This window comes from Pinus tabuliformis, chromosome 6, assembly GCF_031772625.1.
Source record: "Pinus tabuliformis cultivar Carrire ecotype Pingquan chromosome 6, CPIR1, whole genome shotgun sequence".
NCBI classification, from domain to species: Eukaryota; Viridiplantae; Streptophyta; class Pinopsida; order Pinales; family Pinaceae; genus Pinus; species Pinus tabuliformis.
Genome location: NC_142292.1, coordinates 975038610 through 975064592, shown reverse-complemented (window position 1 = coordinate 975064592; position 25983 = coordinate 975038610). Strand labels below are relative to the sequence as shown.

Genomic DNA, 25983 nt, shown 5'->3' with positions numbered 1-25983 from the left:
CGCCATGATTGCCCAGATCTCCAAGGGAGAGGTGGGGTGATCTATTACTGAAGTTCAAAAGATCTACAGATGGGTAGGATCTTGAGGAGTCCACCTCTTGGATCAATACCTTGCTACGTGAGCCCATATCAGAAGTAGCAGGATGGACTGGGTTAGTTGATGTAGAGGAGTGTCAGAGTGACAGTTGCAGTGGCTAGGAGTGCCGGAATCAGATCAACGTAGAGCTAGTGTTAGTAGTAGTGTAGTTGGCACAGAGCAAAGTCAACAACAACACAATGGCTTCAGTGACAGAGCATGAATAGCATCAGTTAGAACTCTAGCAACAGATGCATCATACTGAACAACTTTTTAGTGATTTTGGATACTTTTCGGTCGTTGATGCAGTAGCAACAACAATTGGAGAAGGCTGCAGTGCAGATGCAATGTTGGCAATGGCAGGGCCAGCAACAACACAGATGCAACATTTACAAGAGTTGCAGTACAGATGTAGTGTTGGTAGTGGCAACAGTAGTACAAATGCGGCATTTGCGCAGTAGTTGGTGGGCAGTGATGTCAGACATCAACAACCCAGAAGGAGATGTTACAGAGAAGGGTGATGCTTCAGCAGATTGCATTACTAAAGCACATTCCTCGTTAAGAGGGAGTGTTGGTTTCTGGTAGCATCGGATGTGCTCTAAGCCTCAAAATTTGCAGGGAGGCTTGGAAACATGTATTCCAGAATACCTAGAAATCGTTTTGGGAAATTCCACCCAAATAACGTTTTATTAAAATAATTAATTATCTTTAATGGGTGCCCAAGTCTAAACTTAGGAAATTAAAATAATTAAAGGGTATTAATCAAATTGGGGGTGAAACTTCTAGAAGACGCGGATCAAGCCAAAATGATCTAAGCCATCGATTAGAATCTAATCTGGGCCGTTGGTTCTCAACAAGAAGATTATAAGAGGAGGCTTGATGGGCATTTGGAAATCACATCAGAGAGAGATCAAGAGATCAAATTTCTTAGAGAGGGTAGCGCGACAGTTGCTAGAGGTTCGATTGAGTAGATTTCTTGCAGTGAGGGGCAGAGATAATTTTCTGGAGTAAGTTTTCCCGAGCCAGAGAGTGCAAGGCAGAGAGGGCAGAGAGACATCTAGAGAGGTTGACGTTGGCCGACGCGGAGCTACCTTGTGGCAGCGCAGAGATTTAGAGGGAGTCCGAAATTCTGCTGAGGAACAGTCGGGATCAAGTGCCAGACTGAGTTGTGAGACCAGGAGGATAGATGGTTGAAGTTTCCAGCCAGCAAAGGCTCAGAGGAGGTGTAGCATAGTTCCCAGAAGCAATGACGCAGTAATTGCATGGGAGTGACACATTACTGCGTAGAGGCAACGCAAAGGCTCACCTCCAACGCAGACCAGTGCTGGGTCTTCTAGTGACAGGGTGAGATCATCTCACTACTTTTTGTCCAGTTAGATCTTTGTATAGGATTGCCAGTTTGGGTATCCAAAGAATTGTACTTAGAAATTACTGCTTAATAATACAAACCCTCAATTGCTGCACCGATTTTCCCACATTGGGTTTTTGATTTTTCTGGGGACATTGGTCCAAAAATAACGGTGTCACTTGTGTGTTATTTCTTTCTTGCTTAGATCCTTGTTTCCGCATATCAATTTAATTAGTGGAGGCTGCAGTGTATTAGTTTTGATATTTACCATAGAACACAGTAAATAATTTGTTCAGTTTTTTGACAAATAGAAGAAACTTAATCAGTGGTTGCAGTAGAAATTTGGGTTTCCAAATTTTCACATGGTATCAGAGCGCAGGTGAAGCAAGGGAGCGGATCGAAAGAGCCAAAGCTGAAGAGGGGGAGGGAGATCAAAGTGTTGCATAGCCAACAAATCGAAACGCTAGAGGGATTCTGGAGTCCAAGCTAGGAGGGCAAGATTTTCGTGGAAGATCTCTCTTTGAGTGAGTCAACAAAGTGGTGAGATTTCCAGATTGAGATTTGTCAGCGGTAGGGGGAGCAACACAGTAGAAGCTTCAGCGCAGAGCAGGTTTTGGTGAGGCATAGTTTTCTACAGCAGTTGTTGGGGCAGAAAAATGTCAGAAGGATAAAGGAGACACTACCTTGAGGGAATTCCTCCTAAGAGGACCGCTAGCCAAATTGTCTAAATTCTCATTTGCTGAAAAGCAGCAGGTAGGAGCAGATCTACCAACTCCAGTAGGCAATGCGTAGGCCAGCCCAACAGCATCGTAGAGGAGACAGGAGGTAGTTCGACATTTATTTTGTTGGCAGAGATGGCAGTTGACGAGCTGAGATATCAAGACTGGTTGGATGGAGCATCCAACTATGTGATTTGGAAGGCTAGGATCTCATGCCTTCTAGATGAGCATGATCTCAAGACGTATGTCGATAGTGTGGTAGCTGTACCCACTGATGCAGATCCACTCAAGAAGTACAAGGCTGAAATGGCGAAGGCCAAGCAGTTGATCCTTGATGGAGTGAGGGATCATGTAGTATGTCACATTGCTGGCAAAGGGACAACCAAAGAGATGTGGGATGCCTTGACTACGCTATATCAAGGATCTTACGAGCAACAGAAGATGTACTTGGAGGAGACGCTGAGATTAGCTAGGATGGAGAAAGGGGAACGCATTGATCCGTTCCTATCAAAGCTTCAGGAAGTCCGAGATCAGTTGGCAGCTGTAGGATCAACACCTTAACCTACAAAGATGGTGAGGTTGGCCCTGAATTCAATTTCAGAAGAATGGCAAGTGTTTGTCCAAAGTATCCTAGGCAGAGAGAAATTGCCGGATTGGGAAGCAATGTGGGCTACTCTTCAGCAGGAAGAGATGAGGTGAGACTTAGTCAAGTGCTAACTTGATGGCAGCAGCAACAGTGAGATGAAGCCTAAGGAGGAGGAAGGAAATGCAGCCCTTGCATCAAAGGGGCAGCAGGAGCAACGAAGAAAGAAGAAGGATTTCTCAAAGATCAAATGTTTCTAGTGTGGTGAACTTGGTCACTACGCTACACAGTGTCCTCTTAAGAAGAAGGACAAGAATGCGAAATATGATCCGCAGGCTGCAACCACAAAGATCGAGGAAGAAGAGTTTTCCATGATTGCCCAGATACCTCCAGGGGAGCGGTGGGGTGATCTAGTATTGTAGTTCGAAAGAACTGTAGATGGGCAAGATCCTTGAGGAGTCCACCTCTTGGATCAATACCTTGCTACGGGAGCCCATATCAGAAGTAGCATAATGGACTGGGTCAATTGATGCAGAGGAGTGTTAGAGTGACAGTTGCAGTGGCTAGGAGTGCCAAAATCAGAGCAACACAAAGCTAGTGTTAGCAGCAGTGCAGTTGGCATAGAGTAGAGTCAGCAGTAGCACAGTGGCTTTAGTGACAACGCATGACTAGCAGCAATTAGAACTCTAGCAACAGATGCATCATACTGAACACCTGTTCAGTAATTTTGGATGCTTTTTCGTTGTTGATGCAGTAGCAACACCAGTTGGAGAAGGTTACAGTGCAGATGCAGCGTTGGTAGTGGCAGGGCCAACAACAACACGAATGCAACATTTACAAGAGTTGTAGTACAAATGCAATGTTGGCAGTGGCAGGGTCAACAACAGTACACATGCAACATTTGCGCAGTAGTTGGCAGGTAGTGATGTTAGACATCAACGATGCAGAAGGAGATGTTACAGAAAAGGGTGATGCTTCAGCAGGTTGCGTTACTAGAGCACATTCCTCGCGAAGAGGGAGTGTTGATTTCTGGTAGCATCGGATGTGCTCTAAACCTCAAAATTTGCAAGGAGGCTTGGAAACATGTATTCCAGAATAAGTAGAAATCGTTTGGGGAAATTCCAACTGGAGAAGGTTTTATTAAAATAATTAATTATTTTTAATGGGTGCCTAAGTCTAAACTTAGGAAATTAAAATAATTAAAGGGTATTAATCAAACTGGGGGTGAAACTTCTAGAAGAAGACGCGGATCAAGCCAAAATGATCTAAGCCATTGATTAGAATCTAATCTGGGCCGTTGGTTCTCAAGGAGAAGATTATAAGACGAGGCTTGATGGGCATTTGGAAATCACATCAGAGAGAGATCAAGAGATCAAATTTCTCAGAGAGGGCAGCGCAACAGATGCTAGAGAATCGATCGAGGAGATTTCTTATAGTGAGGGGCAGAGATAATTTTTGAGAGGAAGTTTTCCTAAACCGAAGAGTGCAAGGCAGAGAGGGCAGAGGGACCTCTAGATAGGTTGACTCAGGCCCACGTAGAGCTACGTCGTCACAGCGTAGAGCTTCAGAGGGAGTTCGAAATTTTGCTGAGGAACATTCGGGATCAAGTGCTGGAGCCGGGTTGTGAGACCGGGAGGATAGAGGGCCGAAGTTTCCAGCCAATAGAGGATTAGAGAAGGTGCAACGCAATCCCCAGAAGCAATGACCCAGTAACTGCGTGGGAGTGACGCTGACTCCGCAGTGATTGTGTAGTGGCAGCGCAGAGGCTCACTTCCAGCGCAAACCAATGCCAGGTCTTCCAGTGACAGGGTGAGATCTTCTCACTACTTTTTGTCTAGTTAGATCTCTGTAGAGGATTTCCAGTTTGGGCATTCGAAGAATTGTACTCAGAAGTTATTGCTTAATAATACAAACCCTCAACTGCAGCACTGATTTTCCCACATTGGGTTTTTCCGGAGACATTGGTCCAAAAATAATGGTGTCACTAGTGTGTTATTTATTTCTTGCTAAAATCCTTGTTTCCGCATATTAATTTAATTAGTGGAGGCTGTAGCGTATTAGTTTCGATATTTACGATAGAACTCAGTAAATAATTTGTTTAGTTATTTGACAAATAGAAGAAACTTAATCAGTTGTTGCAGTAGAAGTTTGGGTCTTCCAAATTTTCACATAGGCAAGAGTAGTCGAAGAGGATGTGTAAATCCAGTATGGGAATGGTCTTAGAAGGACATACCTTGTGAACATCCGTATGTGATATGTGCCTTGAGAGACAATGATGAAGGTGGCTATTAGTCTTTGTCTCCCTAGCATTGTGCTTTAATCTAGTGGAGAGATAGAGCTGTTAGTCAAGGATTTGCTATATGACAATGCTGGTTAATATGATGAGATGCATTGATATAAGCTGAATAAATAGCTTATGAGATGGCTTACCAATCCGTCTCTTCTAATGAGAATTCTTCAGTATGAGAATGTCGAAGTACCTTGTATGTAATATGAATACCTCCCTAGTTAAGAGGGAGTGTTGAAATCGGTAACTAGGTTCGGTCTTCATAAATATGAAATGTACTCTTGATTTTTTTATATTGTAAACATAAAGAAAAATTATTATTATTATTTTTGTAAGCATGGGTTTCATGCTCAAGGTCAATTTATTTGTAGGTCAAATATGTGAAAATTCTAGGTCAATTTATTTGTAGGTCAAATATGTGAAAATTCTATTACTGCAACATCTGATTTACTTTTCTTACTTATTCTCCAATAAGTTATTTATGAAATTCCTTCAATAAACATTAAAATAAATTCTGTTGCAGATATCACACCGTAACACAGAAACAAACACATGTACAAGAATCAACACGTTGACACAGATATTTTGTACAACAGTCCCTGGAAAAATCCAATGTGGGAAAACTGGTGCAACAAGGGAGGATTTTATTATTCAACAATTCTTCAGTACAACAGGGTGCCAAATTGGCTTATCCACAAAGAGAAAAATTCTTCAGCACTTCTCCCAGTCCCAGCGTTAGCGTGGCTGACCTCTGCGTGGCTCCCAGACACTCTGTGTCAGCCCTGGGCCTCTCTACGTCACCCACGTAGACCCTCTAGTGACTGCGCAGTCTCCTGCTACCTCTGCATCCGCCTGAAATGGCCTATGTTTGCCTCTCCTGCCTCAGCGCTGGTCTCCAGTGCTTGGTCCCGTCTCCCTGTTCTGTACTTGCTGCTTGCTGACTACTCACCAGACCACTAGTTCGAATTTCTCAGCTAACCCCGTTCCAGAAATTGAACTGACTGGTCTCCCTCAGTGTGTTCTCCAAGTGACCCTCAAGCCTCTTCTTATACTTTTCTCATTGACAAATCAACGGTCGAGATTAAGTCCCTAATCAATGGGTAAGATTAACTCTGGTTTGATCCATGACTTTTGGACCCTTCTAACACAGTTTTATATTAATTCACATTAATATTTTATTTTCCCTAAGCTTAGACTTAGGGACTCCATTAAAAAGATTAATTATTTTAATATCTCCCAAACCGTTTAGAATCTGCCCAAACCATTTCCGGGTATTGGAGATCTCATGTGCTTTAGCCTCTCCACCAATTTTCATGGCTAGAGCACATTCGATGCTACCCCAAATCAACAAAATAGTAAAATACCCATTGAGTGCTTCTAGGGTTTATCAGAGTCAAGAAGTTAAACGAGTCATTGTCATATCTGAAAGGCCCCATTGGGCATGTTGTATCATGTAATTTTTTTTTGGTTAAGTCAAAAAGTGTCATAAGACTCCCTCCAAGATAAGTTGGCCTAAGCAAAGACAAGTCGGCCTAGCAGAAGGGCTATTCGACCTCCATAAGAAGCTTATATATAAGAGTGCCATCGACCTCATTTGGAAGAGAGACACACACATGTTCAATCACAAGAAGACACGAAAAGAAGCCTAATACCTAACAAAGAGAAGGAGAACTAAAATAAGAAGGAAGCAGAGATTTTGAAGGAATGTTTTGTGCTGTCATCCTCCACACATGCGAGAAAACTAGGGCATCCATTGCAACAACAGGACCGAAAATTGCAGTCATCATGGAGGCTGAAATCAGGTGTGAAAAGCATAAAGTTTGTAGGCCGAATTGTTAAGAAAGGGGAAGCTCATCAAGTGAAGCAGAAAAGAGACCTATTCCACCATATTCCCACCACATGTGCGAGCTAGGGTTTTTGCAGGAAAGCTGAGAATCACTGTCATAAATTGCAGGTCCGAAATTGTGGTCGAAGGAGAGGTTGTAACGGTTGTGAAGCAAGTTTGACTTGGGTTGACTTTGTGAGAAGGTAGTTCATCAAGAAGAGGTTTGACTTAGTCTCAGAGGCGTCTTTGTCAAGGGTCCTAGGTCTTGGAATTTGTCATTTGAATATTCTATAAGAAGAGAAAAATTCTTGTGGGTTTTACTCTCAAGAGGAGAGGTTTTGGCACTAGCTTGTAGCCTATATCTTGTGTCCACTTGTCTCATTGATCTTCATTGTTTGTTAGCTGTTTGATGATAAAAGAACACTATAATAATTAAAGAAGTTAACTACATGTACATCAAGTTAAATAAAAGAACATCACAAGCAGTTATCAAAGTAAGGGAAATCACCCCAATCTAGCGGCCCTTGATTTCTCAACAGGGTTTGTAGATTTCATGGAAGGAGCATCTGGTTTGTAGATTGAAGAAAGCTTTATATGGTCTGAAATAGGCATGTCGGGCATGATACATCAAGATTGACAAGTTTTTGAATGAATAGCGGTTCTAGTGGAGTCCTTCAGATCCCAACATGTATGTCAAAAGAATTGGTAGTGATATCATGCTTTCTTGTCATATATGTAGATGCTATCTATTATCATTATTACAGATAGTGAGGCAAGTGCAATAACATGGATCAAATCCAATATGAGCAATGCTTTTTACTTGACATATCTAGGCCTTCTACATTACCTTTTTCGTGTAGACATTTGGAGAACAGGTAACAACATTTTTGTCTCACCAGCAAAATGTGCTAGGAGTTTGTTGGATATGTTCAAAATGGTAGATTGCAAAATCTTTTCTACGCCTATGGAGAAGGGTTGAAACATTTAGCCAAAACTGACTTAGGCAGTGAATGAGTCAGTATACAGGCAACTAGTGGGTAGCTTGCTATGTATTACAAATATTAGACTTTAAATGAGTTTCACTGTGAGCCTCATTTCGAGACTCATGACAATGCCAAAAGTAGATCATTGGATTGCAGCAAATTGGATGCTGAGATATGTGAAAAGAACACTTGACTTTGGCATTCTATACAACAGAAGCAAAGACACTTGGCTATGATTAGATTGTGTAGGTTTTATCCATGATAAAGAATCCACTTCTAGGTATGTATTCATCCTTTGCACGGTTGCAGTCACAGGGACCAACAAGAAGCATCGTGCAATAGCCCTTTCACCAACATAAGTAGAATATTGAGGAGCGGTGAAAGGACCGTGCGAGGTAGTTTGGCTCAGCAGGATTCTTTCAGATATGCAGATGCAACAAACAGAGCCAACACCACTTTTATCTGACAATCAAGAAGTCAGATGGTCTTGCACAAGCATACCAAACATGTTGATGTTCATTGCCACTTTATCAGACAGCTTGTGGAAGATGTATCTATCGAGCTGCAGTACTCTCCCACAACGGATCAAGCTACAAGCAATCTCACCAAGCCTTTGGTTCTTGAAAACTATATAAAATTCTGAGATAATCTTGGTGTAGTTAGTAGATTGACCATTAAGGGAGGGCATTAAAGTAAATATTCATTTAATAATGGTCAATTATACACTGGAGTTTTTCATTCATAAAGTCAATTGGATTTTAGTTTGTTTTATGGTTTTTGTCTTATTTCACTTTAGTGTGTATTTTGGTCTATACCACATTCATAAAGTGGATTGCATTGACTCCATTGTAACTTATATAAGAAAGCTTTCACTTTCTCACCATATAGTCAATACAAAGAACTCTTTCGAGTTTTCTTGGTTTCTTTATGTGCTCATTGATGGTTGCATCATGCAATGCATCTAACATTGTCTTAGAGGGTGACTGTTCCACCATAGATAAATAATCCTCCACTTGGAAGCTCTGACTATGCTAATGTGCTCATTGATGGGTGTAATGTATCTAACATTGTCTTAAAGAGTGACTGTCCCACCATAGATAAACCATCCTCCACTTGCCTCAAGGTGTGAACTAGTTCATCCTTGCTTTGAGGCTGGTGTTTCAGCAATTGCCAACTTCTTGAATCTTTTGTGTGATTTAGCCTTTGTTACTAAAATCTATATGTTTACTTTAATTAATAAATTCCACTTTTGATAAGGGATTGCATTAATTGAAGATTTAATCTGAAACATCACTGAAAATGGCCGAAGCACCTTTGAAATGCCACCACACGTACTGTAGGATGTTTCTAAATTTGGAAATGCCATACCATACGTTTGGTAGTGTTTCCAATGTGTTTCATACCCATAAAGTATGTCTAGTAGAGTGTCCAAGGTGTTTCTTACCTTGTTCCACGTTTCTAGGCATTTTTGGTACTGTTATGTGGCGCATGGCATTTCTTGCAACATAGAATTCGGTGAACCCTGTAACATAGGTTCCATGTGCTAGCTTCAGTTTTATTAAGCAGCTTTCTAAGCTTTAGCTCAAGTCTAAGTTTAGTCGGTGAGGCACATATTTGCATGCCTCCAGTCATCTTCAGTTGAGATTGCTATTGTGCATGTGTCCAGATTCATTGTATTTACTCTCTCTCAGTCTATAAATGAGAAGGCAGTGGTATAGATTTATTTATTCAGTTTTCAGTACAACATTTAACAGTTTTCTTTTTTCCCTGTAGCAGATTGTCATTTTTGGAAGTAATGAAAAGTAGTAACAGGTTTTGACTGACAGTTTACCTCTGTTACACGGGAACCGCTCCCTAAAGGTGAGAAACCCGTTCCATTGTTTCCCGCGCTCCCGGAAGCTTTGGAACTGTATGGGAACGTTCCCTTTTCAGTGGGAGAGCTGCAATGGGAGCTTGGGAAAGTTCCGGGAGCTTTGAAGACTGTTTTTTTTGGAGTTCCGGCGTTCCCTGGGGTTGGGGAATACAAAGCCTGTAGACAAATATGTTGAACTGCCCGCAAAACATGAGCCTTTGTTGAAACCTCCACAGGAGGAAAGGCCAAAGACATCCTTAACACTGAAACTCATGCAGCATAGCAGTTTACTGTGTTTTCATTATATTATTTTCTACAGTATGTGTTTACTGTTTATAGATTCTAGCACTAATTACAGAGTGCAGTTTTGAGTAGCTTTATGTTTTCTGCTGTTTAGTTTCCCACAGGAATTCTTTTAAAGTACATAATCAGTTTTGTATGGTTTAACAGGGATAAAATGGATATGTGGAAGGAGGATTATTTCTTGGTATAGAATTTAGAGACCTAGAAAGACTAATCAAGATGGACAGGGGTAATGATTTCTATGAAGGTTGATCAGGAAAAGAGGATAGGAAAGAGTTGGATTAACAAAGGGCAATGGTATTTGGAAGTGGTGTAATATCCCTAAGGAAAATTAACAATGATAATCAAAGCATGCATAGCAAAAACACCCACAAAATTTCCACACAAATTAAACACCTTGAAACAAGCAAAAATCTGCGCTGAACTGAGCCATCTTATTATAAATGAATGAGTTACAACAGTAGTTTGGAAAGTATGCATCTGGGCTTGCCCAAGGCATGCTAGCAAAGCCCAAGGCAAGCTAGCAAAGCCCAAGTGATAAAATCAGCTGCCCCAACCACTAGTTGTCTGTCCCCACAATAGTTCTGCGCTGGTCCCTCAGGAACTGAACTGCTGGCTACAAAGAATGACTGATTTGACCCTCCTTCGGTGCTCAGAAAATTCCAGGAAACTAACCACGGTCTCTCCACCAATAACCCACCAAAACCCAGATAGGGTTTGGCCCAATGCTGACCTCTGAAATTTGCCCAATTTCCACGCACACCTCCAGCTGCTGGGTATTTCGACCCACCTGAAAATATCACTGCATATGGCCACCAAAATGGCTGCAATATTCAACAATTTCCCCTCCAGAACTACCTCACAAGCTCCAGCCCCCAATTCCTATCTCTCCAAGCTCCCACGTGTGGCGTGAAGGTAGCACTGCGCAGGCCCACGTAGTCCCTGGTGGTGATTGTGTTGGCACAACAGTCTCCCACGAAATGAAGCCCTGGAAGCACTCCAAATCTTCAGCAATTGATGGCCTTAGTCTGTCCTTGAAAGCCCAATAAAGACCCAACTCACAACTAGCTCCTCCAAAGACAGTGTATTCCCTTTCCTGCATCCCACATGTTCTCCAGATCCACGAATTCGCTTGGAAAACTCCCTGGTTAGATCAGAAATGATGCAAAACACCTCCTTGGGCTGGCACTCGAAGTCCACCGAAGGTAGGGTGAGATTCTTGCTTGAAAATCTCGTGTGTTCAACAACACATGTAGACTTGGCTCTCCACTCAAGCGTGCTAGTCAAGGGTGAATGTTCAAAATTCAAATGATCGAAAGATCCCCAAAAATGAGTGATCCCTCCTATTTTGTTATTGAGCCTCCAATTTCCCCATGTGGGACCCATCCATCGATTTTCCCTCTCTCTTTCCCTCCAATAGTGTGTACTACCAAAAGGGGAGCGTACTCCTTTTTGGGGTGCCCCCCACCATCCACTAGCCATTCAATTTCCTCCCTTGCTCCTATGTTGGGTCGTTACTTTAGCTCAAAACTTCAAGTGAGGTCCCACAACCCACTTTTCCTAAGTAGTAATCCAAAATTTTGATACAATTGATAAAATTGATATTTCCCTTAGAAATATTGCTAAGTGGGAATATCATAGTCCTCCCCACCAAAATGTTGCTTGTCCCCAAGCAACTACAATGCTAGATGTTGAAGAATCTGCTCACCCTCCCAAGTGGCATTCTCCTCTGGTAGGTTCTTCCACTTGATCAGAAACTCCTTGATGACTCTATTCCTCAACCTCCTCTCCCTGCTGTCCAAAATGGCCTCAGGCTCTAAAACCAGATGCCTATCATCATCCAACGGAGGTAGCTCCATAACTGCTATCACCTATTGTCCTAGTACCTTCTTGAGGCACAACACATGGAGGACATTGTGCACTCGACTTCCCGGTGGAAGCTCTAACTCATAGGCCACCTCACCGATCCTCTTGGTGACTTAGAAAGGCCCATAAAAGCGTGGTTTTAACTTCTCGACCCCCTTTTGCTTCAACGTGGATTGCTTGTAGGGCCGGAATTACAAAAAGACTAGGTCACCCACCTCAAAGTGTCTCTCAACCCTGTGCCTGTTTGCATACATCTTTTGCTGGTTTTGTGTTGTCTGTAAGTTATCCTTGAGAGCCTTGAGAATGTTTTGGCTCTCCTGGATCCAATCTTTGGCCCTTGGGGCTCGACTGTCTCCAAAAACAATATCAGCAAAAGATAAAGCATCATAACCATATAAAGCGCAGAAAGGTGACATATTGATGGACATGTGATAGGTAGTATTGTAGCAATACTCCCCCAAGTGTAGCCATCTCGCCCATGGCCGCTATCGCCCTGTCACATAGTTCCGCAAGTAACCCTCCAACCATTGATGATCTCGGTCTGCTTGTCAATTTGGGGGTGGCAGTTGGTGTTGGGTGTAAGTTTTGTGCCCACTAGCCTGAAGTGCTCTTTCCAAAAGGCCCCCATGAAGCAACTATCCATGTCACTCACTATGGTCTTGGGAAGACCATGCAACCGGAAAACCTACTTGAAGAACAACTTTGCAACTTGAGAAGTAGAGTACCAAGGGGAAATAGCGAAGAAATGGGCATACTTCGTCAATCTGTCCACCACCACATAGATGCAATCATGGCCCTGCACCATGGGAAGGCCTGTGATGAAGTCCATCGAGATGCTCTCCCACTTCCCCTCCGGAATAGGGAGTGGTTGTAATAACTCTACTAGATGAGTTAACCCCCCCTTGTTCCTTTGGCAAGCCTCACACTCCTATACATGCCTCAATACGCCCCCTTTGAGGCCCTTCCACAAGAAACACTCCCTAACTGTCCTGTAGGTCTTCAGGAACCCCTAGTGTCCTGACAATGGCGAATCATGGGCTGCGTGGAGGATTTTCTCCTTCAACTGTGAACCAGGAATCAAATAGATGCGCCCCTTGTAATAAATAACATCCGCCATCACGCAGTAGCGCTCATCCCCATAGGTGCCCTCCAAGATCTCACACGCCTGACAATCCTTGGAGTACTCCACCAATAGTTGTGCTTTCCAATCATGGAAAATGCTCATGAGGGAAAGTGTCGCGAGCCTCCTAGATAGGGCATCTTCCACCACATTGTGCTTGCCCTTGACATACTCTATGTCAAAATCATAGGCCTGGATCCTGCTGACCCACTTTTGCTGCCTATCATTGAGGCCCTTCTGCCCCAAAAAATGGTGAAGACTGTTGTGATCAGTCTTCACTCTAAACCTGTTGCCCACCAAGTATTGCTGGAATTTGGCCAAGGCATGCATAATGGCCAACATCTCCTTGTCATAAATCGAGTACAATCTCTCATGCGGAAGGAGCTTCTGGCTCTCAAAAGCAATGGGATGTCCACCCTGCGACAGTACTGCTCCCATGCCTTCACCCGATGCATCACACTCCAACGTGAACGGTTGGGTGAAATCAAGAAGTGCTAATATCGGGCAACTACTCGTGATCTCCTCGAGGTGCACAAATGTCTTCATGCCCTGTCTGTTCATGCGAAAGACCCCTTCTTGGTCAAATTAGTGAAGGGAGCTGCCAACTGTGAGAAGCCCTTCACTAACTTCCTGTAATAAGTGAATATGCCCACAAAACCCCTCAAATCAGTAACATTCCAGGGCACTGGCCGATCCCGGATGGTTCAAATCTTCTCCTCATGTACCCTTATGCCATCCTCCCCAATGATGTGCCCCAAATAGAGCATCTCTGTTAACCCGAACTCACACTTGGACAACTTAGCATAGAACTGCTGCCCCTCCAAGATCTTGAGCACCTCCTCTATATGCTACAAGTGCTCCTCCCATGTCCTACTATAGATCAATATGTCGTCGAAGAAAACAAGGACACAACGCCTCAGCTACCCCCGAACACATGGTTCATGCAGGACTGGAATGTGGCTGGCGCATTGGTTAGCCCAAAGGGCATCACCAAGAACTCAAAATGCCCATAATGGTAGCGAAATGCTGTCTTGGGAATGTCCTGCTCATGCACCCTGATTTGGTGGTACCCCGAACGCAGGTCTATCTTAGAGAAGTACTTAGCTCCTCTAAGCTCATCCATCAACTTGTCGATCCAGGGAATGGGGTACCGGTTCTTCAATGTCTTCTTATTAAGGGCCTGATAATCAATGCACATCCTCAATGTGCCATCTTTCTTCTTCACCAAGACAACTGATGAAGCGAAAGGGCTAGAACTGGGCCTGATATGTCCCAATGCCAACAAATCATGAATGACCCTCTCGATCTCATCCTGATAAGCCTTGGGATGTCGGTAGGGGGTCATAATCACTGCCTGTACTCTTGGTTCGAGCTCAATAGTGTGCTCAAACCCCTTTTTAGGTGGTCGGCTTGGTGGAATATCTTGACATATTGCTAGGTACCTGTCTAGAATAGCCTGCACATTCGGGTGTGGTGGTTGGGGCTTACCCCCTGCATCAGATATCCTCAACTCCACTGCCCACTCTATATCACCATGTCTCAAATCAACCTCCATCTTGTGCGCTGACACTGTCTGTGGAGGGTATGAGTGCATGCCTCTCAGTAAGACCATCTTCCCATCAGGCCCCATGAACTCCATCTCTAGCTTTTGTCAATCAGTGGCAAGTTGGCAACACGCCCAAGTGAGTACAACCATTGCACACCAAGTACTATGTTGGTGTCGGGAACATCAACCACAAAAAAGTGGTCTGTCATGGAGTAGTTCCCCATCACTACTATCATCTCGGGAACACATCTGGTGCACTGTGTGGTTCGGTCTCTCGGTACCAACACCGAGAACCCCTCAAATGACTCTATGCATATGCCCCTCCTCTCCATCTTGGCATCTATGAAATTGTGGGTAGCCCCACTGTCCACAAGTACTGAAACACGTTGCCCTTGCATCGTGCCCCTAATCCTCAAAGTGAGGTACTTCGACACTCCCCGAAGTGAAGTAATGACTCCTGCTGCTGGCAAGAAAGGCGCTCCCCCTGGTGGGGGTGGTGGTGGTGGTCCCCTGCCTCCTCCTCTCACCATAGGCGGACCATCATCTCCAACATCTATCTCCTGCTCCACATCCTCCTCCGGCTCACTATCGGAAAAAACCTCTATGAAGTGGGCCTTGCCCTTGGTACACCGATGCCCTGGTGCCCACGACTCCTGGCAAGTGAAGCACAACTTCCTTCGACGAAGGTCCCTCCTAGCCTCATCATCCAACTGTCCATGCCCCTAGGTGTCTCTCTGTGGTGGGGCCCTAGTGTCTCTTCCCCTCTATTGAAACACGAGTCTGGGGGGTATCTGCATCCTAGTCCTAGGCAAAGCATCCTCCAAATATCGAGCTCTACCAACTGCGTCTTGCAAAGTGGTGGACTTGTTGGACCTTTCCAAGACCCTCAACGACTCTGCTAACCCCTCCAAAAACATAAAGACCCTCATGGCCTCTGATAAGTTCAACACCATCATGGACAATATTAGGAACTCTGAGATATAGGCCTCAACACTCCCAGTCTGCTTGCGCTGTGTCAACTCTCCAAAGTGCTCCTCCAGATCTCTCCTCTCAAAACGCTCCAATACCGTCCAGGTGAAATCCTCATAGGCTGTAACTCCCGCATGTACCATAGTGGTCAACCCATGGAACCACCAATCATGGGCTTCCCCCTCTAAGTGCAATGTGGCAATTTTGATTGCCTCTACCTCTATCATCTAGTTGAGCTGGAAGTAAACATCTAGCTTCTCAACCCATGCCTTGACTGAGCTCTTGGGTGAGCCATTCTCCCCATCGTACTCTGTAGGTTAGTGCCATGTGTGTAGCCTTCACCACTTTGCCCCCTACTCCTATTGTTGCCCTTAAGCTGGTAGAAGTCCTTGAAAGTGATGGCCTCTTTGAAATCTAGCCCATAGGACTGATACCCCACAAAATAGTCCTCCATGGGCATCTCCTCCTTCCCTTGTGACCCTCTAGCACCTGATGCTAAAAATCTGGGGATGGTTGACTTGGGTGGTGTACTAGAAACAAGAGGTACATTGGGTGTATTCGCTGCATGGTGGTGCGAAGTACCTGAGCCTTCACCCAGGTGAATTTCTTCTTGAATCCCCTTGCCCTTGTTATTGCTGCAGTTTTGTTGCATCAGTTCATCAATGCCCTTAGACAAGTTGTTGATGGCCTTCAGAAGATGTTGGGAAAACTCCTCTTCTTTACTCATCTTGTCTTCCCCATTATCCCCCATGTCTGGCCTCTCAACCTTCGGTTCAACGGTTACTGGATCAAGAGTGATTTGTAGCTGCCTTTCTCTGCTTCTATACCTGTGCCTCCTGTAAGTGACATTCTTCTTATCCTCTGGTGTCATAGACTAAAGCTCCTCCCACAGGCTGAGCCAAGACTATGAGCTCTGACAACACTGCAATATCCGTAAGGAAAATTGACAATGATAATCAAAGCATGCATAGCAAAAAAACCCACAAAATTTCCACACATATTAAACACCATAAAACAAGCCAAAATCTGTGTTGAACTGAGCCATCTTATTATAAATGAGTGGGGTACAATAATAGTTTGGAAAGTATTCACCTGGGCTTGCCCAAGGCAAGCTAGCAAAGCACAGGTGATAAAATCAGCGACCCCAACTGCTAGGTGGCTATCCCCACAATAGTTTTGCGTTGGTCCCTTAGGAACTAAACTGCTCGCTGCAAAGAATGACTGATTTGACCCTCCTTCGGTGCTCAGAAAATTCCAGGAAATTGACTCCAGTATCTCCACCAATAACCCACCAAAACCCAGAAAGGGTTTGGCGAAATGCTGAACTCTGAAATTCGGCGTAATTTCCACCCACTCCTCTAGCTGCGGGGTATTTCAGCCCACCTGAAAATATCACTGCAGATAGGCACCAAAATGGCTGCAATATTCAGCAATTTCCCCTCTAGAACTACCCCACAAGTTCCAGCCCCCAATTCCTATTTCTCCAAGCTCCCATGTGTGGCATGAAAGTACCATTGTGCAGACCCACGCAGTCCTTAGTGGTGATTGTGTTGGCACAACAGTCTCCCACAAATTGAAGCCCTGGAAGCACTCCAAATCTTTAGCAATTGATGGCCCTAGGCTGTACCTGAAAGCCCAACAAAGTCCCAACTCCACAACCATCTCCTCCAGAGGCAGCGTATTCCCTTTCCTACGTCTCACTTGTTCTCCAGCTCCACGAATTTGCTCGGCAAACTCCCTGGTCAGATCAGAAATGATGCAAAACACCTCCTTGGGCTGGCACTCGAAGTCCACTGAAGGTAGGGTGAGGTTCTCGCTTGAAAGTCTCATGTGCTCAACAACACATGTAGACTTGGCTTTGTGCTCAAGCGTGCTAGTCAAGGGTGAATGTTCAAATGATCAAAAGATCCCCAAAAATGAGTGCCACCTCCTATTTTGTCATTGAGCCTTTGATTTCCCCATGTGGGACCCATGCATCGATTTTCTCTCTCTCTTTCCCTCCAAGAGTGTGTACTACCAAAAGGGGAGTGTATTTCTTTTTGCGGTGGCCCCCACCATCCACTAGCCATTCGATTTCCTCCCTTTCTCCTATGTTGGGTCCTTACCTTAGCCCAAAACTTCAAGTGGGATCCCACAACCCACTTTTCTTAAGTAGTAGTCCAAAATTTTAACAAAATTGACAAAATTGATCTTTCCATTAGCAATATTGCTAAGTGGGAATATCACAAGTGGCTAGAGCTAGGCAGATTTTACTGAAATATCCTTTGAACTTTTTGGAGAAAGAAGTTTATGTTGGGAAGTGGGAGCTATAGAAGATTGGTAAAATATCATTTTCAAAGGTAGTTGTCTGAAATGACAGAAAAAAATGAATTAATAGTGGGTTGATAGGACCTGTGCAAGGAAAGTAAATGTGCATGTCAGCCTTAAATTCCAATCTATGTCATTCATGTTGTGTATAATAGTAAAATTTGTTTGTTAGTGATATATAGTTTCATGTAATGTATGTCTAAATTACTCATTCCCTATGTAGCATTGAGGAGTAAACTCTTATTTCTCTGTGATCTCTTATAAGGCAACCTAACTGTACAAAAATGATAAAGTCATATTGTCTAGTAATATATAATTGTGTTGTGGATGTTACTGTTTGATATATATTTTGAGATATCCTTTATCTGTTGGTGATGGTCTACTATTTTCTTGATGCATGATCTATGCATATTTTAACTTTATCTTTGATATCTTTGTTTTGCAGATTAGGAAGGTTGACCCTACTGTGGACATGGCATCAGATTATGCAGATGACTACACACACTTACCGGTATTTGTTAAGTTAAAATTTCCATTTAATATAATTTTGCTCATATACCTTGAACAAAACCTTTCAGTTCAAGATATTTTTTGGAAGATTTGTTTTAATTATGAGAGTATACTCTTCATGAGTTAAGTTTTTGTTATTCATGATGGGAATTCACTAATTTATGTATTAAAAATGATTTGAGGAAATCAATTGTAAGTTAAAGTGCCGAGTGTGTAATGCTGAGGGACTGGAAAATTGACATCATATTTTCAAGACAAATAAAATATCAAGGGTACAGGAGGAATTAATATTGTAAAAGCTAATTGCATTGACCCAAACCCTGGGAGTGTTACCTATGCAATTTTGATGTTTTTGTGTATTACATTGCAATGTAATGTTCCAAATGCAAAAATATGGAGACTTGTCAAAATGTAACTCAACAAATACTTCAATAAAATTGCCATTCATTAAACAAAAATTGCCATGTAGAATATAACCAATAGAATACGGCAAAATTGTTGATTTGGGGTAGCATCGAATGTTCTCTAGTGATGAAAATTGGTGGAGAGGCTGAAGCACATGAGATCTCCAAGACCCATAAATGGTTTGGGCAGATTCTACCTAGTTAAGGAGATATTAAAATAATTAATATTTTTAATGGAGTTCCTAAGTCTAAATTTTGGAAAAATAAAATATTAATGGGTATTAATATAAAACTGGGTTAGAAGGTTCTAAATGACATGGATCAAGCCAAATCTAATCTTAGCCGTTGATTAGAGATGTAATCTCGGTCATTGAAGGACCAACAAGAAAAGTATAAGAGGAGGCTTGAGGGTCAGTTGGAGAACACACCAGAGTGATTAGTCATTCGATTTTCTAGAGTGGGGTTTGCTAAGAGAAATCGAATCAGTGATCAGTTTGCAGTGAGGGGCAGTGAGTACGAGGTAGAGAGGCAGAGATAGTGTCGGAAGACCAGCGTAGAGGCAGAGAGGCAGACACTGAGCTAGAGGGAGCCACACAGAGGCAGAAGAGACTGCGTAGAGGCCAGAAGGGCCTGCATCATCCACGCAGAGGCTACAAGAGTGATGCAGAGGGCCATAGAGGCTGTGCAGAGCCTCAGAGGGTTGACGCAAAGGCCAGGAGAGCTGACGCTGAGCTTCAGATTGTGCTGGAGAGGGTTTCGTGGGGCAGACTTTCCGAATATTTGCTTCCGAATAGGGAGGTATTATTGCCAGATTGTTTTCTCTGTCGGGTGAGCTAGTTTGGCACCCAGTTGTACTCAGAAAGACTACATAATAATACAACCCTCAGAATTGCTGCATCGGTTTTCCTGCATAGGGTTTTTCCGGGGACGATTGTCCAAAAATAACGGTGTCACTTGTGTGTTTGTCTATTTCTTTCAGTTGTTAATGTGTAGAGGGTTTCGTGGGGCAGACTTTTCGAATATCTACTTCCGAATAGAGAGATATTACTGCCGGATTATTTTCTCTGTTGGGTGAGCCAGTTTGGCACCGAGTTGTACTCATAAACACTGCATAATAATATAACCCTCAAAATTGCTGCATCGGTTTTCCCGCATTGGGTTTTTTCGGGGACGATTGTCCAAAAATAACGTTGTCACTTGTGTGTTTGTCTATTTCTTTCAGCGATTGATGTGTAGATGGTTGAGACTGTATTGTGTTTATTTTAGTGTTTATATGAGTAAATAACTTGTTAGTAATTAAACAAGTAGGCGAAATAAACTAGAGAATACAGATAAAATTTCTAATAGGTAATACTTAGAAATTTCAACATGGTATCAAAGCATTGCAGATCACAGGAGAGCTGAAGGCACCAGCTGAATCAGAGCATTTACAGTAGAAACAACTGTCCCGAGTGATAGAAGCTATTCCTAGTAGAAAGCAGCAGAGAAGGGTTGACGCAAAAGAACTGCATCATCCGTTCGAGCCAGAGAGAGGCCAACGCAGAGGCTAAGGAGGGCAGAAGAGGCTCACGTAGAGCCACCCAGAGACTAGGAGGGTTGACGCAGTTGGCTAGTGGAGCGATTCAGCCAGTGTCGGGATTCCGCAGAGCCCAGAGGCTCAGTCCTTCAGTTGTTGGGGCATAGGAAGTTGTGGGCAGATTGCGGGGAGTGAAGCTGGTGGGGTGCTATTGCCGTTGAGACAGAATAGTACCTAATGAGGCAAAACCAAGGTAGAAGGAGTCGCTACCTAGGTGAATTTCTAGCTAAGAAATCCAGATCAGTGTTGCAGGTGCACAGGAGATTAGAGAGGTGCGACTCGATAGTTGGCAGGCGGATTTCCAGGAGGGAAATCGAGACTCAAAGGGAAGTAGCGACTCAGAAGGAGTCGAAGATAGAACTTCCAGGAGGGCAGTAGAGACTCAGAGGAGTCAAAAGGAAGAGAAGGGAGATGGCCATGAGTGGACTGAGGGATCAGGACAGGCTGGATGGGGCGTCCAACTTTGTCGTCTGGATGGCCAGGATCTTGTCCATTCTAGATAGACATCGCATCAAGGCCTTTGCCTTGAGAACCGTAGCTATCCCAGTTGACCGAACTGACAATGAAAAGTATGAGGATGTGATGGCCAAGGCGAAATGCATAATCCTTGATGGGGTCAAGGATCACGTGGTCCAGCATATTGCCGAGAAGGAGACGACAAAGGAAATGTGGGACACCTTGATGACATTGTATCAACACACTTCTGTGCAGAGGAAGATGTTACTGGAGAATCAGCTGCGGTCATACCAGATGCAGAAGAGGGAGCAAATAGTTCGCTTCCTTGGCAGATTGAAGGAGATCTGGGACCAACTGACTTCCATAGGGGCCATGCCGGATCAGGAGTTGATGGTGAGGACCGCTCTAAATGTAGTCTCCGAGGAGTGGGAGACATTCGTCCAGAGTATTCTGGGCAGAGCGAATCTTCCAGATTGGGAAGAATTGTGGGCGACTCTTTGCCAAGAAGAGATCAGACGGCTGACCAAGATGGGAAGTAGCAACAAAGGAGTTCGGGTCAAGATAGAAGAGGAAGAGGATGCAACTCTGGCATCTGCGGGGAAGCAGGAGAAGAGGAAGAAAAAGGACCTCTCCAAGATTAAGTGCTTCAACTGTGGGGAACTGGGGCATTATGCGAATCAGTGTCCGAGGAAGAAGAATAAGGGAGAGGCATCTGACTTGAAGGCAACGCCAACAAAGGTGGAAAAGGAGGTAGAGGAGGATGATGATTGTGCCATGAGTGCTCATGTACCTCTAGAGAAGAGGTGGGGAGATATCGAGCTGTAGTCAGGAGGACTACAAGCGATGAGGGGCAGGATCCTTGAGGTACCCAAACTCTTGGATTATACCTGGCTATGGGAGCCCCGAAGTGAGAGTAGCAGGATGGTGGATGTCGGTAGAAACAGATGCGGATGAAGCGATAAAGAGTGATAGAAGTGCAGAAGTCCTTGGTAGCTCAGAGAGGCTTGCAGCAGTGCGAAAGGCACAGAGGAGGTTGCAGCAGTGCAGGATGGCATAGAGAGGTTTACAGCGGTGCGAGAGGCATGAAGTTGTTGCAGCAGCGCAAAGGCAGTAAAGGGAGCACAGTATAGCGACAGAGAGAGATTCAACATCGGGAGTGTTTCTAGCCTGACAGGGATGTCAGTAGTTGGGTGGATCAACTACTTACTTCTCAGTAACTAAGTTGCAGTGTAGTAGCAGGATGCAGCATGATGAGAGGGGGTTGCAGTGCAGATGCAGTGTTGGGAGAAAGGATCAGTAGCAACACGGATGCAACAATGGCAGTGGTAGAGCCATGGATAGCAGTACAATGTAGTAGTGCAGAGGATGTTGGGCGGGGAGGCCTAGCATCAGCACATGTACCGGTGTCGTATAATCAGAGTGATGCTCAGTGTGGAGTATTACTAGAGCACAGTGCTCACTAAGAGGGAGTGTTGATTTGGGGTAGCATCGGATGTGCTCTAGCCATGAAAATTGGCGGAGAGGCTAAAGCACATGAGATCTCCAAGACCCAGAATTGGTTTGGGCAGATTCTACCATGTTAAGGAGATATTAAAATAATTATAGCAACATTCACAGCCAGAGTTATAACACAGCAGGAGCTGTGGAGCATTGATGCTCCTTCTTGGTGGCATTGGGATCCAGGAGGATTTGTTGATGACAGGTTTTGTCGGAGATTGGTCTGGGATCTGGGCATTGAGGAGTCCGTTCATGGTGGGTTGACACAGAAGCAGAGCATCATCTAGTGGTTTGTGTGGGATCCTGGCATTAGGTCTCGATGGCGTCGGGCCACCGGATTTGGATTGCTTGAGGGCAAGCAATCTTGGGGTGGGAGGACTGTCATGTCCCCATTTTTATTCTTCTTCATAGTACAACCTGGGTGGATTTCCAGGGCAGGAGATGGCTAGGTTAGTGGAGCAGGTTTATGTCATCAAGGGTCTCGATGAAGTTTTGAGGAGTTTTTATGGGATTTGATGGTATTCGCTTGACATATTCCATCATTCGCATAGTTTGCCTTTTGTTCCGTCGCATTTCGACAACTTTCAGAAATCAACGTTGTTATTGGGCATAACTTAATTAATTAAGCTCGAGGTGGCATTCTGAGGAGATTAATTGATGGAACATCTCAGTGTAATAGCTTGTTGGAACTGAAACGAGAAGATCTACAGGATGGGATGCTGAGAAGAGACTTCTAGTGGCCAAAGAGAGTATGGTGGGCGATTTGCCATTTTCCTTAGTTAAAAATGACTTTAATTAGTCATTTAATTAAAGGAAAAATAATTAATTGGAGAAAAAGGGCCAAAAGTGACTTAAGTGAAATAAAATAAAATTAAAGTTCATTTAAGATAAGGTCAATAGAGGACCTTCTAGAATAATAATAAACTAATAAAATAAGATGCTTCTAGAGGCTTGGAGGTCTATCCATTAGATCTATAAAAGGGGAGGAGGAGATCATTTGGAGACATCTTGGTTTTGATATTGTTTCTTGTATGTGAGGTTGAGAACTCAATTCTCTACTCTAGTAGTAGCCCCAGGACAAAAACCCTCGGGTGATTCAATGAGAGTGGGCGGGCACCCATCTTTTCCCTTGTTGAATCCATTCAGAGTTCACAGGTTGCAGTGTATTGTTTTTTCGGTTTGTTTTGGAGGCCGATTTGCGGCAATATTGTAGATCTATTTGAGGCCAGCTTTTCATCTCAGCTACATGGGTTGTTTGTGCATGTAAAGCCCCACTTATCTAGTATAATAACGCTGAGAATTTTCTTATTCAATGTGTTATGGATTGCAGTGCTATGTTTGTCTTTAATTTTATATGGCAATCTTTTGTTAAATGCATAATTAGTTTTATGTGATGTTCCTGTTCCAAATTTTCTTCATTTGGGACATTAGATAATCTCACCACAAGGCAATTCAAAAATTTTGGACATTACTGGAGGGAGTGTACTGTCATGTGCCTTCTCAAACACATTTGTAACAGGGTGCTGCTACACAATTTTGCACATTTTTGGCTAAGGAAGATAGCCCATCATTTTCGACTTAGGGACTTAGGAGGCCATTCGACTTAATTTGGTTTGCTAGTGGAATGTGGGGACCACCCACATGGGAATTCGAATTGGCCCATTCAAATAGCTTGGAGGGAAAGTCGAATAGGTGGATGGAGGGGCCTACATGAGGCAAGGGAGGCCCAAGGAGTTATAAGGAGGGAGCAACTCTCATTTCGGGATTCATTCATACATCTTGCAAACAAAATCACTTGACTGTTCACTCTGCTGTTTGGCTGAGTCAGCCGATTGTTTAGCCACAAATCAATCATGCGGGAGATTGAACCTCTACTTCGAGGTAACATTTGTGCCCACCCTAGAGAGGCAGTTCTACAAGGATTTCAGGAGTTCCGGGGTAGTGACATAGCACCACCAACCAACGCAGAGTAGGGAGTGCATATTTTTGGGCAGCTAGAGAATACACAAAAGGAGATAGAGGTCAGCAGAGATTAGATAGTTTGCCGGAGAGTTAGAGAGTTGAGATAGCAGCAATAAACCAACATTCTTGTTGAGTTTTATAGCCAACAAAGCCAACATTTGAGTAGTGCAAATTGCTGGGTTAGGGGACACCGCAGAGGCCACTTAACAGTTTTTCGTGGAGCTTAGGAGCAGGTGTCTTATGCCAATAACTCACCCAAGAAGTCAAGGATTGGATAAAGGGGGTCAACCTAGCACTTTGGGGGCATTTCCAAGAGGATTTACAGGTAGTTTCCAGCAGTTCGAGTTTTGCAGTTGCAGCTGAGGTTGGGCTCCAAGGGGGTCGAATTTCAGAAGTCTAAACCAACCAAAATCCTTTTTGGGTTTTTCACAAGGATCCCAAATATAAAGTTTTGTAATTTTCTGAGCACCGGAGGTGGGGTTTAAGTCGTATCTTTGCAGCAGACAGTGTAGAATTGTTGGGGATTGAATAGTGCCTTTGGGGCTTGATTTTGGGAAGTCCAAATCGGGCCAAACCATTTCTGAGTTTTTGTGGGTTTTGGCCAAGGAGTTTGTGGCTGAAGTTTCATCATTTTCTGAGTACCGGATGAGGAGTTTCTTGCAGTTCCTTTCCAAGTAGTAGTGAAGTGTTCTAGGCAGTGCAAAGTGTTATAGGAGCAGTCATTTCCAGCATTTGAGATCATTGTATTAACACCTGGGTTCTGTCACACATGCCATTGAGGCAAGCCTAGGTGCATTCCTCCATACTATTGTATTTTCTCTATTGATTAATAAAATGGTTCAACTGGTTCTTAATTCCAAAGTTTTAATGAGCATTTGTTGATTGTTTAAATTTTTTGTGCCATAAATTGTTTTTGCTTTGCATATCACTATTTATTTAAGTTTGGAACATTACATGTACATAGAGCGACCTCAAGGTTTTGAGGTCCATGGAAGAGAGTCTCACCTTTATAGATTGAGGAAAGCTTGGTATGTACTTAAGCAAGCACTGAGAGCCTATCATACACGAATTGACAATTATTTGACAAGACTTGGTTTCTCCAAAAGTTATGCTGATCTAAACCTGCATTTCAAGGTTGAGAAGAATGAACTCGTGATTCTATTATTATATGTTGATGATTTATTTTTGATAGGTGTGAAGCATCTCATTATTCGAAGTAAGAGGGAGTTTGCTTTTGAATTTGATATGAAGGATCTTGGGTTGATGCATTAGTATTTGGGACTAGAAGTATGGCAGAACCCTGGCAAAATCTTTCTTGCTCAAGGAAAAAATATTATGAAGATGCTACAGAAGTTTGGAATGATGGAATGTAAATCAATTGCGACTCCCATGGTGCTAAATTTGAGAAAATTGAGAGACTTTGAGTCAGATTTGGTAGATCCATCCATGTATCAGAAGCTGATTGGCTCACTGATGTATTTAGCTAATACCAGGTCAGACGCTGGCTCGCTGATGTATTTGGTTAATACCAGTTCTAGGTGGAACCGAGACATCATCACTGGATTGTAGCAAAGCATGTATTGAGATATTTGCATGGTACAGTTGATTATGGTCTGAGATATGTCTCAACCGATGATATACAATTGCAGGTATATATTAATGCAGATTGGGCAAGGAGTCCTTAAGATAGAAAGAGTAATTCTAGAGGTTGCTTCAGTTTGTGCGCCACTATGGTCTTGTGGATGAGCAGGAAGTAAACGTCTTTTGCACTTAGTACTGCCGAGGCAAAATATAT

At 43.5% G+C, this 25983-nt stretch overlaps 1 protein-coding gene across 1 annotated transcript in view; it reads left to right on the top strand.

Annotated features, from left to right (window-relative positions):
- The window catches only part of LOC149262253 (BSD domain (BTF2-like transcription factors, Synapse-associated proteins and DOS2-like proteins)), a 408058-nt gene that overhangs the window by 280655 nt on the left and 101420 nt on the right, over window positions 1-25983 (top strand). The window contains exon 12 of the mRNA XM_089423765.1: window positions 18229-18294. Coding sequence (XP_089279891.1) covers window positions 18229-18294 — 66 coding nt within the window. The remainder of the gene's footprint in view (window positions 1-18228; window positions 18295-25983) is intronic.